Source organism: Phyllostomus hastatus, unplaced genomic scaffold, assembly GCF_019186645.2.
Source record: "Phyllostomus hastatus isolate PE091 unplaced genomic scaffold, TTU_PhHast_1.1 phas_contig_196, whole genome shotgun sequence".
NCBI classification, from domain to species: Eukaryota; Metazoa; Chordata; class Mammalia; order Chiroptera; family Phyllostomidae; genus Phyllostomus; species Phyllostomus hastatus.
Genome location: NW_025333709.1, coordinates 42,121,936 through 42,136,158, shown reverse-complemented (window position 1 = coordinate 42,136,158; position 14,223 = coordinate 42,121,936). Strand labels below are relative to the sequence as shown.

The window sequence follows — 14,223 nt, the reverse complement described above, 5'->3', positions numbered from 1 at the left end:
AAATCTCCATTTAAGTGAAAAAGAAAGAAAAAATACTCTACCATTATACAATACATAACTTTAAAAACTATGTATTTAAACTTATTAATGTCATTTTAGGATAAGTCTCAACAAAATTAAGAATGTCTTAAGTATTTTTCTTTTCTTTGCACAAAATTATACTTTCATATCATCATACAGAAAATTTGGTAACTTATTAAAAGTGACTTTACAAGAAAGTTTTGAAGTTCTTAATACTATGAAAAATAAATTTCTATGCTTAATAACATTTAGGAATTAAGGGAATTTCTTCCAGAGACAATGCCTTAAAATGAAACTGGCAAGTAATGGGGCAGAGTTTTAACAGAGTTCATAAAAGGAGTTCAAAGTATTCTTTAGTAAGTAAAATTTTACTCTCTGCAGTGTTGCCCTCTATTGTCTTCCGTAAGTCTTAATGTTTAATGTAATACATAATTAAATACACTTCATTTTTACTTAGCATTTAAGAAAGGGCTACACAAACTTTTTAAATATTCAAATTTTTTAGGTAACAAATGTATCTTTTTACCCTTAATGTCTAAAAAACTCTACCATACCAAAAACTGTCAAACCTGGCATAACTACTTTTCCAGCTATTTCTGAATATCAATTGCTTTCATTAACTTTTGCAACACAAGTTCAACATAAACTTAAGTGCAATTACCCCAAGCCCCACCCCCAACAGAATAAAACAGTTGAATCTACAATAAATAAGACTAAGAAAATTAAAAGCTGGTTTAAAAAATAAACATACCGCTTTCTTGTAGTTTGGGGAGTGCATTTACGACCGGTATAAAACATGATAGAAACAGTTCATATAGTAGTCCAACTACTGACTTTAAGCTGTAAGCCACATACATATATGGAGGCCCTGGCAGGCTTGAGAGAAGGTGTAGTGGTGTAATAAGTATAGTTTGCAGTCCATTGCAAAACTGAGGTAAAAACTTCACTTGTATGTACTGTATTGCACTGGAAACCTCTTAGCTTAAAACTTCAAAAGACATCTTGGTGCTCAGTCCTTTTAAGCCAGAAAATAAGGGGGCTCTGCCAGGTTTCCTCCTACCTACTCGACAGTGTCCTTTTTAAGCTCAAAGGAATGGGGACTCTTGTTGGATTATCTGTACCTACCACAGGATGTTTCCATCAAAAGGAAACGTAACCAAAGGTTTCATCCCATCAACCACACATCCAACAGTCTTTAGTAGAATATTTTAGATTAGCTGTATGCAAATCTATACAGGGGAAGGTGTTGGGTAGAAGGGCTTAACTCAGTCCTTTGCAAAGCCTTCTCCAATTCTGTAACAAGTTAAACCCCCTTTTCCTGGAAAATGATGTTTAGTTCATAAAGTAGTGATCAATAACCATGGCGATCCTCTAAAAAACACTTTTAAGTCCACAGGTACTGCCAGCATCTGGAAAAGTTGTAAACAGACACAGCAACAGCCCTTCGTTTTGGTTTGTTGCCGGGTCTCCCAGGGCCACTTGATCCCCTTTGGAAAGGACCTATTTTCAGAAGCTCAGCAAGATGTATGAATTCACTGGGTACAGGTTAGAGAATATCTGGCAATGGGGTTAACACATCACGGTGGTAAAATTTGAAACAGTCCCAATAATGCTCCTCTTGAATATCAAAATAACTTAAAATATTTTATCCTCTAAATGAGGCGTCATCTTCTGAAAAAATATTAGTGATCCTTTATAAAAGTCCCATATCTCATAAGGCTTATCCAGAGACACACCTGCAAGAAAAGGCTTTTTACAAAATATTAACATTTTTTTGTGAATAGAGACTTCCTCCTTCTTCCTCTTTTCTAGCCTGTTTTTAGCAACAAAGGCCTACCTCATTTCCATTTTATACATTGTATTATCAGAATATCAACTAATCTAAACTGGATAATACTCTTTAGCAAATAATTTTTCTGCATAAGGAAAGATCCCCATTTTCCTCTTGAAAAATGACTGAGATCAAGGTGACCATGTGAAATCCTCAATGAAGCCACAAACTAGTCCATGCAGCTTGATTTGAGGATTTTCTCTTTCTTCTTTACCGCAGGACAAACTTTTGACGAATCACATTCCTCCATCATGTTATTCTGATACATGTGCCTATTATCAGTCCAAAGAACGTTTCTAACCTTCCCACATCCCGGACTGGTTCTCGACGGGATGGACGTCCTCTTGATCGGGGCTGAGAATGCATTCTTCTCTTGTGACGCATTTTATGAATGACCTGATACAAGTCAATACTTTCATCAGGGGGAAATAGAAGACAAAGCTGGGTTCCACATTCGAGTTCAATTTCCTAGAACAGGAAAGTACAAGATGAAGACAAATGAAACTTTTAATAAACGTGTATTTTCCTGATACACAAGAACAAAATGTGTTTTGGAGGTTTCCTTCCAGAAACTGGTGATTACATGGGATTCCAAAATAGCTCTTTGAAAGGTTTAAACTTTTCAACATTGTTTCCTGTCTTCGATAACAGCAAAACTAAAATGTGTAGAATCACCAAAGTTAAATATACAAATGTAATTGCTTAAAATTCTGAGACAATGCCCTCTACAGATTATTTCTTTGTACAAAATACAGAAATACCAGGACAACGGTATCTATCCATCTCAATATAGTGGAGGAAAAACATGTTATGTTAGTGTGTGCCACAACTTTGATAATTATAAATTGCTAAACACACTGAAATCCATTAGATTAACTACAAACGCATAATAATCTGTGGAATTTTAAAACAAATTTTATTTTCCAACTACCAACATTTTCACTTGTGAGCAGTGAAAAAATATTATTCCTATTCAAAATTACCTACAGAAACTGAGAATCAAAGGTTTGAGTTTATTTTAAATAACTGCACATTTTTTTTCATTCAACTTGACAATCTCAGTACATATAATCAATCTTTTTATAAAGCTTCCTTGTATTCAGAAAACATAAGCAAGGATGTTCATTGGTATTTCTAAGTTCAGAATATCAGTAATAATATAATTAAAACTCAGGCCAATTCTCTTCAAAACTTTTCCTTCGATTGTATTAATGAAAGTACCATATAAAGCTTCCAACATTAGTGGAGGTCTTATTAGTCAGTCATTAATCACAGTAATCATAAACTCCAAATAAGAACATTTTCCCTTAATACTGCACACAGTCTTTCAAAATAGTTTAAAACGTCCTTCAAAAAAGTCTTAAAAAGTGTTATTAACTGTGTTTTTTAAAAGAATTAAAAGAACAAACCTGTCCATCACGTCCAATCTTTACTGGTTTGTGTTCATTCCAAGGATTGGTGAGATGAGCCGACTTAGTGAAGGGTAATTCACGCCTAAATACAAAGTAATAGTAATTTCATTCTTTTGCAGAATAAATTTAAGGACCTTATGCTACTTTCACTACTCAATTCCTGTGTTAATCATGATTTAAATGTGACTAAAATTTAAGAATCACTTAGATTGGTAGTGCTATTCCCCAGAAAAGGAGCCCCTTTAGAGATACACTCTTTCCATATTCTCCATTTGGAGTGCACTCAAAAAAAAAAAGCTGAATAACACTCTGCTTAAAGAACATGAGCTTGGAAACGAAGACAGTGTAGAATTTGAATTTCAACTCTCTTGCTCACTTAACTTCTCTGAGTTTTCTTCACCTTATAAACAAGGATAGCACCTCCTACTTCATATCTGTTTTAAGTAGTTCGCAAATGAAATGACATACAAAAATATTTAGTCTATTCCTTGATTCTGTGTTCTCAAAAAAATTGTAATTTTTATTAACTGATAAACAAACAGCTGAATCTTAACCAAGTACTTAATACCAAATGAAAAAAATGTCCCCTATCCTTGGTTCAGGGCTGTTTTACCAGATTCAAGTGTCTTACACTTTTCAATAAGGCAATTAATTATTACCCATCATCCATAGAATGGCTCTTAACAATACAAATGTTTGTTTATAAATATATGTATTTGTATGTATTAATTATGCCTTCCACTTATACTATAGTGCAATGTTCTAATATATAATTTTAAACTCTAACTCCTTCTGAGCCATAGGGCAAAATGGTCTCACCAACTTTAAAAAAAAGATATCCTGTATTTTTGTAGTTCTTTATCAACCTAGCACAATACTGAAAGCAAACATAACATTAAAAAAATACTTGTTAGCTGTCAAGGAGCAATAAAAAATTAACAGCATTTGATTAAGTTTTATCTATTGTACATAAAATGAGTAATACCAAAATAAATCAATGTTTTAAGAACTATTATATCTACAATACAAATGAAACTCCTCAGCGAAAGGATATACACAGTATAGGTAAAAAGCTGTTTTCATCCCTACTTTTTTCCATAGCTATCAAAAAAGAATAAACAAGCTCACACAATTATTTTGTAAAAAAGTTGGTACAATAAATAGAATACAGAAGTTTCATTATGTTTTTAATGTAGATAGTCATATCTCTTTTGGAGAGAAAAATAATCAGAAAATCCAGTGGCACAGTGGTAAGCCTGAAAGTCACATGGCCCAGGAAATGCCTTGGTAGAATGATAAGGCAGGGTTACAATATCTGATGCAATGAGAAGGGCTTAGAGCAAAAGCAAAATGGAGGAAGAAAAGCACAAGCAAGTAAGCTGGTGCAGTGAACAAGCTATATAATCACTTATTTTAATCTTACATGAGTTTCCTTAAAGATGAATACTGAATGCTCAAATTTTAGGTAACATTGTTAAATCTTAGGAAAAATTCCGACATTTACAGGAAAAGAGAAGTATAACTAAAGTTATAGTACTACTGTGGTAAGGTCGCATGCTCTGTGGTGGTGGTGGTGATATGAATGTATGAGGGAAGTGGGCAGTGAGTGATGCATATGCCCACTAGGTATTAACGAAAGACTAGGGCTCTTAGTCTAATACACATCTTACTTCACACATCAAAACTGGTTCAAGAGTGCACAAAATATTAGTAAGATGAAATGATTTGGTTTTGTACCTCTTCTGTTGCTAAATACATTTCAAACAAGTTGGTAAATTAACCAGTAAGTCAATGAACAGGAATATGAAAACAATGATCTACGAATAAATTAAGTCTACCTTCTAAAATTTACAAATTTACTTATCAATGTGAAAATAACGTCAAAAGAAGTCACACACAAAACAAATTTGCTGCAACCAATCTAAAACTGGGCAATTATTATTTTTTTTCCTATTCCTAAGAAAAGCATCATCTCCAAATATTTTCCAAGTACACCAATGACATTTCTAGTAATAAAAACACAGACTAAAAAGCCTGTCCTAAGACCTTCAAAGTTTTATCCATAGGAAAAATGTCTATCACTGTAAGAAATAATTGGCACCGTGTTTTCCCTATAAAATGCCAGATTTTAAATTTTATTGATTATAATTGTAACTTAATTCTAAGAATTATGAGCTTTTTATTTTAAAACTCCGGGTGCAGCACAGTAAGAGGATTATCACCTACTCTCTCACCACCTTAACATCACAATCCAACATTAAAATTCTTTTTTTGTGTGTTATTTCTATCCATTTTGTTCCAGGAACAATTACTTCTGCATATTACATTAAGTAACAAATCTTAATTTACCTAACCAATTTCCTATATGGGAGAATTTAGATTACTTCTCATTTTTCCCTATAGAAAGTAACGATAGGGCGAGTAATGATGTATTTTTATGCATACAGCTTTTTGCTACTCTATTAACAGTCCAGTTAACACACTATTTCCACTATATCATTGTCCATGTATCTTGATAGTTCTTCACTATCCCATAGTAAAGGCTTCACTCCTTAGGTTAGGCACATCACTCTTTATCTTTGCGTTTTGGTCTTCTTTTTACTATCTGCTTCACTAAAAAAAGATGACTCCCTAAACCACCCACAGACCCTCCTAATTCCCCCAACCCCCGCCCCAGTTTCTATTTTCATGTTCTTCTTGTGCTGATCTGCCTTCCTGAATATAAATTCCATTCCTTCTTATTCTTACCCAATTCCACTATCCCTACCTATCAAAACTCAGCACCTTAACCAACATATAAATTACATAACACTAGCAGGTGGGTCCCGTCTGGGTAATTTTTATCTAACTAAAATTAATTTTATAAATAATAGATTAGCACATGACATAAGAAGTTCACTTAAATAATTAGAACTATATGTATTTAAATAACTTTCTAGGCCCAAGATAGAATGACTTCTGCCCCAGGCGCCATGTCAGCAAACTGAAACATAGATATTCTTAGCCAACTCTAGGCTTTCTCACCCCTAACAAGATTCACAGTGTGGACACAGCCAATCAGGTTATGTCCTATTTGTCTCTTCCTTGTTCTCATTCTTTATTGTATAAAAGATTTCTGCCTTCCACTTCATTTTGCAATTCTCCACAGGAGACTGTCCATTTCATTTAGTGTTAAAGTTTTGTTCGTATCAACTAAATTGACTTCTTTGATCATTTTTTAAACAATGTACAGTCATCCAGGAAGAACATAAGACTGGTAGTAGCTCAGTGTTCAAAATAAATCTTTTCCTAAAATAACATATTTAAACAATTACTCCAGTTTCAAAAGATCCCAATGTCAACTACACATCGTTTGCTAACTTCCTTAAAAAAATACAACTTGTTCACAAGTGAATTAGTCACCCCCAAAATGTTAGCAAAATCACGAGTATTTCCCATTCCATGGTTAAAAAAAGAACATGTTAAATCGCTAATATTACATAGATATATGCTAGATAACATTCCAAATAACTGTCTAGTTTATGATAAATTTACTGCTATATTACTAATATAGAAAAATAAAAATAATGCATAAAACTCTTGACTAAACAAACCTTTGAACTGTGCATCCTATATTGGTTTATAAAGATAGTAAACAACCCTGGCTGGCGTAGCTCAGTGGATTGAGTGCAGGCTGCAAACCAAAGCATCGCAGGTTCAATTCCCAGTCAGGGCACATGCCTGGGTTGCAGGCCATGGTTCCTAGCAATCGCACATTGAGGTTTGTTTCTCTCTCTCTCTCTCTCTCCCTCCCTTTCCCTCCCCCCTTCTCTCCCTCCCTCCCCCTCTGTTCCCTCTCTAAAAATAAATAAAATCTTAAAAAAAGAGACAGTAAACAATACAAGCTAAGCATAGTGATGCTATTTTTACTTTAACATTGTTAAATTTTATGATCCAAATCAGCTTAGAAATAAGATTAAAAGAAAAATAACTAGAGAGAATGATAAATTAAAGCTAAACAATTCTAAGTTTTAACGTTATTCCCAACTGGTAGTCCATTCAAAACAAGGGCAACTTTTATTATCTACACTTGTAACTCACCTGCAAATCCAGTCAATTTTAAAGACACCTCCCAACATTTTAGCATTCATTCCTGCTGGAAGCACCCAATGTATAGGAGATCCTCCATGATGTGATTCTGAAGAAAGCCTTGCAAATCCTACGGGAATCAAATCACAACATAATATAAAAATGCTAATATGGTATAATCAATGTTTTCATATATCCCAATTATTTTTATTCTTACCTTGAAATTTTCCACTCTCTCTGACAGAAAATATTAAGATAACACTCCTTGCAGATCTGAATGCAGCATTTAATTTTTTCTCATTTACTGGCAGTGTGGACCATACACCCTATACAAATAATGCAAAGATCATACAAATTGTAATCAATGTCAATCTTTCATATTTCCAATTACATTTGCAAAAGACCAAATCTAGTGATACTTTTGAATTTTTGATTCAAGTTATAATGAAGACACAGGTCTTAGTATCAGCTGTCAAAATAATGTAATAATTTTTAAAAAACTCAGGAAAAATACGGAGAAAATTACCAACCTTAACAAAATTATTAAAACAACTAAATACATGTTTGGGGAGGGAGGCGGGATTCAAATCTTATGGGCTAGAATTCTATATAATAAAACAATCACAATTATTTTAAAATCATAGCCATTTACTGTGGTAAAAACATGTTGTTTGAAGGTGAATCACAACACATACATTTTTCTGTCTTAAAAATTGTGACTAACAAAATAATTTAAAATTACTGTATAAATAAATCCATAAGTGACGAATTTATCAAATTTCTAGCATTTCCCAGTTTTCCTACTTAAGTTCTAATTTTTATGTATCAACAGTTTCACTGAAGAGGCCTGTGTTCTTTATATAGAACCAGAACACAGTTAATTTCCAAAGAATTTTAAGCAATTCTTTGTTCATGACTGACTGACTGAGAGACAGAATAGGTAGGTAAAGTAAAAACTCTAACTCAGTTTTACCGGCTCACACAAACTAGATCTCATTCACAGTAAGTGCTTAATTACTTCTGTGTAAATCCACTCCAGTGGAAAGGAATAAACCTCCACTAGACAGCTATTTGGTACATTATTCCTTCCATATGTAAAATTTGATGGGTAATCCTCAAATAAAGAATATTAACATTGATAGAAATATAAGTAGAAAAAATGTTTAACTTTAGTTTTTAATTTCCTAAAAATTAGCAGAAACTGTAATTACTCATTGTAAACCAAGAACAGAAAGATATAATAGCTGGGGTAGCAAACGTGTATATTTGTGGCAAAAACACAAAATTTATTGTCTTACAACATCCTACAGCAATTGAGCATATCCTGTTTGTGAAGCCTGCAGTTGGACTTTAAGCTAATTCTTTCCTTATCTTCCAAAACCAAGTGACCTTACTTTTAAAAATAAAACTCTCTCCATAAAGAAATGAATTCAAGATCTCAAGGTATAAAACAAGCATCAATATAAAGCAAAAATTGGTTAATTAACAAAACTTTTTAAGAAGTATTATTAGTATAAAAAATTAGCAAACAAATATAGAAACACAAAAATCAACAGAAATACATCCTTTACAATACAAAGTATAATGCACATACACATATATTCCTTAATATTGAATATCTGACTTCAAAAATCATCTTTAAAAGATTTAAAAGAAAACCCGGATTGCTGTAAGGTTGCCTAACCAAGCAGAAAACAGACCCTAAGTGGCAACTGGGCTCTGAATCTTTCAAGCTTTTATGAAAAATGATAGTATATCTTATGCTAATCAGTTTGACCTTCCCATTTAAAATGTTCAAAATTAGGATAATTTCAACAGAACTGACACTAATACCTTAGCTTTGGCAAGAGACACATTCTCATGGTTGTTACTCTTTATGAGAAAAAATCTTGCATCTTGTAGGACATATTTGAGTTTACTCGTTTGATCTGAAAAAAAGAAATCCAAACTGATTAAAGAGAGGTCATTATCACATAAGAGGGGCATTAAGCTGTACTAAAAATAGCCCTCTGCAGCCCAATTTTTAAAGTTCATAATCACCCACTGAACCTGTAAAGCTAAGCCACAAGACATAATAAGCAAAGCTAAGAAAAGAACCAGCATTTTGCAAGAAGGTAAACCTAATCCAGTGATGTTCCGATATATCAGATCCGTACTTAAGTATGAAAATGGCTACAAATTTTACAATTTCTCCCATCAAATTATTCTTTTAAAGATTGAAAACAGGTTATTATGCTGTTAAAAATATATATATATACCATCCATGGTGCCCCAAAATTGTAACATATCCTGAGATGTTTGCTATTGCTCTAAAAGATATGCACTAAGTGAACATGGAGATCTATGTAAGACCACATTATTTTTCCATTAATATATCAGAACATTACTACATTAAAACCAACTATAATGGAAAACCAATAAGGCAAAACAATGACTTTATGCAGCATGCAATGAAAACAATTTCAAATTTAAATGATACCTTTTCGGACAGCACGAACGGAAGATGATAATTTCTCATGCTTCTTTTCTGAACCTGTATTTAGCCAAAGTACATTTGTTCAGATTGAGCTTTAATAGAGATAAGACAAAATTTCTACAGTCTTGTCACATCAAGTTCTCATTCAAGACAAATTATTCTTCCTGGCGCACCCACACACACAAAAAAATACTTCTCAATGTGTACGAGTGTTTTGCTTTTTGGGTTGTTTGGATTTTTAAAGATATGTATATTTGAACAGTTTCCCACTCAGAAAACTAGTCACTGAATCATCATCTTCCAAGAAAAAAAAAAAAGTGAAATTCCACTTAAGCAGTAACAGAACAGGATTGAAATAATAAGAAAAAGCTTAGTTTTCTCTAGAATTATTACACTGAACATGCCATCAATAAGTTCATACTAAATTACAGCCTCCACACACTTTCTACAGATTACACTAAAATCAGTTGCATAAGATTGTAAATAAAGGTAAATAATAATACCTGCATATGACTCTGATGCAGAGCTTCCACTTCTATCAAAAACAATTGGAGAAATACCTCTAGCTCTCTTTCTTTCCTTCTTTTTCTCATCTAAAAATAATTAAGCAAGATTTTAAAAAACATTACAACACAGGTATAGGTAACAAGAACATAATATGTATCCTGTTTTTTGCATAATACCTAAATATTAATCATTGCTAATCTCTTCCCTGCTTCTTCATTACCTCAGAATGAGGTATTCCATTTCAAAGACACTATTCAAAAACTAAGGGCATGCCCATAATTGTGAGTTCTTTATACTATATATAAAGGTGTCTTGAATAAAGTTTTCCAAAAGGTGGGAAAAATCTGCAAAGAAAACTCAACTTTCCCGTCAATAAAATTTACTGTATTTCCCTCTATGTATCAAGTTCCACTGTTCCAGGTCCTCTTTTTTAAAAAGTATACCGAGTCTTCATCACAATTCCAACTCATTCTTAGATGTCTAATGAACTCCAGACTGAAAGCTATTCAACTGTTTAAAAAAGAAAAAAAAAAGAAAAGAAAAAAAAAAAAAAGTACAGTAAATTAATGATTCCCTTCTGGTGGCCACTGCTTATTTTGGTGTCTTTCATTCCTCTTGATCATTTCCTTCCTAGGTTACTGTTCCTGTTCAAATTCAATTTAGAATGTATTACTAAAATCTTAATGATTTCCTATGTATTTCTATGAGATGGGAATCTTCAGTAAACAGAAAGGTTTGCATTACATGTCACATAAAAACTATTTCGAGCTTAATTTGAAACTTTATAAATAAATGAGGACCTAAGATGGAACAAGGTTCTCCTGTCTCTTTTTACTTGTATTTTAATTATACCATTATAAGCTCCTTTACTTTTCTTAGCTAGGAAATAAGAATGGATAAGAAGGGAAAAAATGGCATTTATATATATACATATATACACATATTATAGATACACATATATATGTATATATATAGCTGAAACATACTCATCAATGATTTTGCATATAATTTCCTATTATATAATGACTCTGCAGAGTTAACTATTTTAAAAGTTTTAAACAAATTACCTCCCTTAAGCCTCCAAACAAACTCACAAGATACATAATGCCATTATTCTCATTTACAGAAAAAGAACCTCTATTTAGAGGGGTGATTAAGACAACTTGGCGAGTGTCCTACAGTTTCTGGGTAGTGGAATCTAGTTTCAAATGCATGACCTGTAACTTGAAGTACAAACCCTGAGTTCTATTCTTAATGAGCTAATGAAAAAGTTATTTTACTACTATTCTTGAAAAGGAATTCTAGGTCCAAGATGGAAAACTCCAAGGACTTCCTAAGTTCCTTTTCTTTAGTTGAAGCATCTTCTCCTTTGTTATTGACTAATAACTGCTTCTCTAAATAGATGTAACAAGAAACTTGTAAATGTCACTAATTTTCCTAACTTGGAGCTGAAAGGCAGAGCAAAGCAGCACATAAGTGAACAATTACAAAGCTAAGACCATTTAAAGCAAGCAACCATGTGGTCAAAATGATTATTTCAAATAACCAGTAGTATTCTGAGAAAAGCATTTATTTCCAGACTTGCTGGCTTCGAATAATGATACCTAACTTTGTGAACAGATTGAAACTTTTAATATAAAATACTGAAAATCTCACTCAAATAGATAAGAAACCAGGGGTTGTGTCAAAATCCAAATCTCTTTCTACAAGCATTTGTTTTGTTCACTGACTACACCTTCCTATATAGTGCCTGGCACATAGTATACACCAGATTCATTGAATCAAATATGACATCCACATGAAAGAGACTTAAAAAAATAAAATCTTGTTAAAATTTTTCTTTCAAAAATCCTACATTTAATTTTTCCTCAAATATTTAGGAGTCTATTATAAATTGATCACTGAAGATGATACATCTCTTTCTCCTATTTAAAAACAATACTTTGAAGATCAAGTATATGGTGACAGATGAGACTAGTCTTTGGGGGGTGAGTATACAGATGCTGTATTACAAAATTGTATACCTGAAATATCTACAATGTTATTAACCAATGTTACTCAATAAAGTTAATTTTTGAAAAGATTTATTTATTTTTAGAGAAAGGGGAAGGGAGGAAGAGAGGGAGACATATCAATTGATTGCCTCTCTCATGCCCACAACTGGTAACCTGACCAGCAGCAGACCCGTACCCTGACCAGGAATTAAACCAGCGACCCTTTGGTCTGCAGGCCAGCATTCAAATCCACTGAGCCACACCAGCCAGGGCTCAATAAATTTAATTTTCTAAAAACCTAATGGTTCAATGTACTGAAAAAATCTCTCACAAAGATAATGCAGAAAAAAATATAAAACCACAAATGCAATCCTATCCACCTGTTTTTATGTAATGTTAAATCCGCCATTACCATGAGAAATCTGCAAGCATTTTTCATTTTTTTTGCACAACTCCACTGCTCTTATGTTTGTGATCTCCTCTCCCACCTGTTATTCTCAAGTCAAAAGAACAATGAAAATCATCTGACAAACTTTTAACAACCATTAAAGTGTGTCACTTTTGTAAGAAAGTTACTGAAAATACTGAAAAAAATAAAGTGAAATCTAAAGAAATTATGCCACAGAAACTAAATTATTAATCCCTTACATTTAAAAGTTTACATCTACCAATCAAAGAGCCCCAAATCCACCTCCTTATTTCCATTATTATAAACTACTCCATGACAAAAACACTAAATACATACTAAGTAGTCTGTAAAACATCTTCCACATAAGGGATCTTTAAATGAAAATCTGTAAAATGTCCTTTGTTAAGGAAAATAAATATATCTTTTAAAACAAATATGTATCTTCTATTAACAGTTTTGATATCAAGGTTTTATAAAACTGGATACCATTCAGTGTGAATTATCTGATCTACAAAAATACAAAATATAAATAAGTACCTTGCTACAGTATCAGCATCATCTCAAAACTTGTTAAAAATGCAGATTTCAGGTCCTACTTATTTAAATAAGTCCCTCTGGTATGAGTTCAACAAGACAAACACTAAAGTCTAAGAAACAGTCTCTACTATGGATACCAAAAAGACTCATGTCATAAAATATTTCTAACCCCATGGTTTTTATACACATTTTCCCCAATAAATGAACATTCATTGATATTGCCAATGCAAATGTTCTCTATCCATTATTATAAACTATAAAAATATACCCCATCAGTTTTCAAACTCTCAAATTTAACACTCTAGAGAGCAAAAGGTTGAAAGCACTTCAGTTGTCAATCACTAGAAAGTACCTGGCCATTTACTCTATAATCTACACACTCTAACAAGAGCATGATTTACTAACAATGTATCAGTAAAATGATAAAATTCTATAATAATAAATATGTAACTATCCTATATATCAAAAGATTAGTATTTTTCTTGTATTCCAATGTTTAGAACATTTTGCTTAAGAAGCAGATCTGTCTGCATCTTTACATAAGACTGCTGTTGATAGTATAATCCTTATATAATGGGCAAAGATCTTTAAGTACCCTGACCTCTCCTTTGCTGTACCCTCTGAATTTCTCCACCAAAGGGGGCCCCTCAACCTAGTGACTGCAATTATCTAACATACCTACATTTACATCTCATGGATCAAATAGGGATAAAATGGTGGGACATGTAGTAATACAGGAACAACCAAAGATGGCTTACCCAATCTCTCCACAAGAATTTTATACTCTTGTTTACATTTTGTACCATTACACCCAGCCCTCTGGAGACCCTGCACCAGCAGGTCAACACACACAGAGAATTGAAAGATAAGTTTATGCTCCCAAAAGAAAGAAAAGGAGTTGTTTCAATTTCTATTGCCACATGATGAAAATCTAGAGGCATTTAACATGGAAATATTGTAATACCTGT

General features: G+C 32.7%; 1 protein-coding gene across 6 annotated transcripts in view; it reads right to left on the bottom strand.

Annotated features, from left to right (window-relative positions):
* The window catches only part of YTHDC1 (YTH domain containing 1), a 33,368-nt gene that overhangs the window by 7,303 nt on the left and 11,842 nt on the right, over positions 1-14,223 (bottom strand). For 4 of the 6 annotated variants that reach the window (XM_045834163.1, XM_045834164.1, XM_045834165.1 and 1 more), the window contains 7 exons: positions 10,312-10,401; positions 9,812-9,865; positions 9,166-9,260; positions 7,550-7,658; positions 7,345-7,462; positions 3,262-3,346; positions 2,154-2,320 (listed from right to left, as the gene is read on the bottom strand). In XM_045834163.1, coding sequence (XP_045690119.1) covers positions 2,154-2,320; positions 3,262-3,346; positions 7,345-7,462; positions 7,550-7,658; positions 9,166-9,260; positions 9,812-9,865; positions 10,312-10,401 — 718 coding nt within the window. The remainder of the gene's footprint in view (positions 1-2,153; positions 2,321-3,261; positions 3,347-7,344; positions 7,463-7,549; positions 7,659-9,165; positions 9,261-9,811; positions 9,866-10,311; positions 10,402-14,223) is intronic. The other 2 variants (XM_045834166.1, XM_045834168.1) reach the window with 1 other exon arrangement.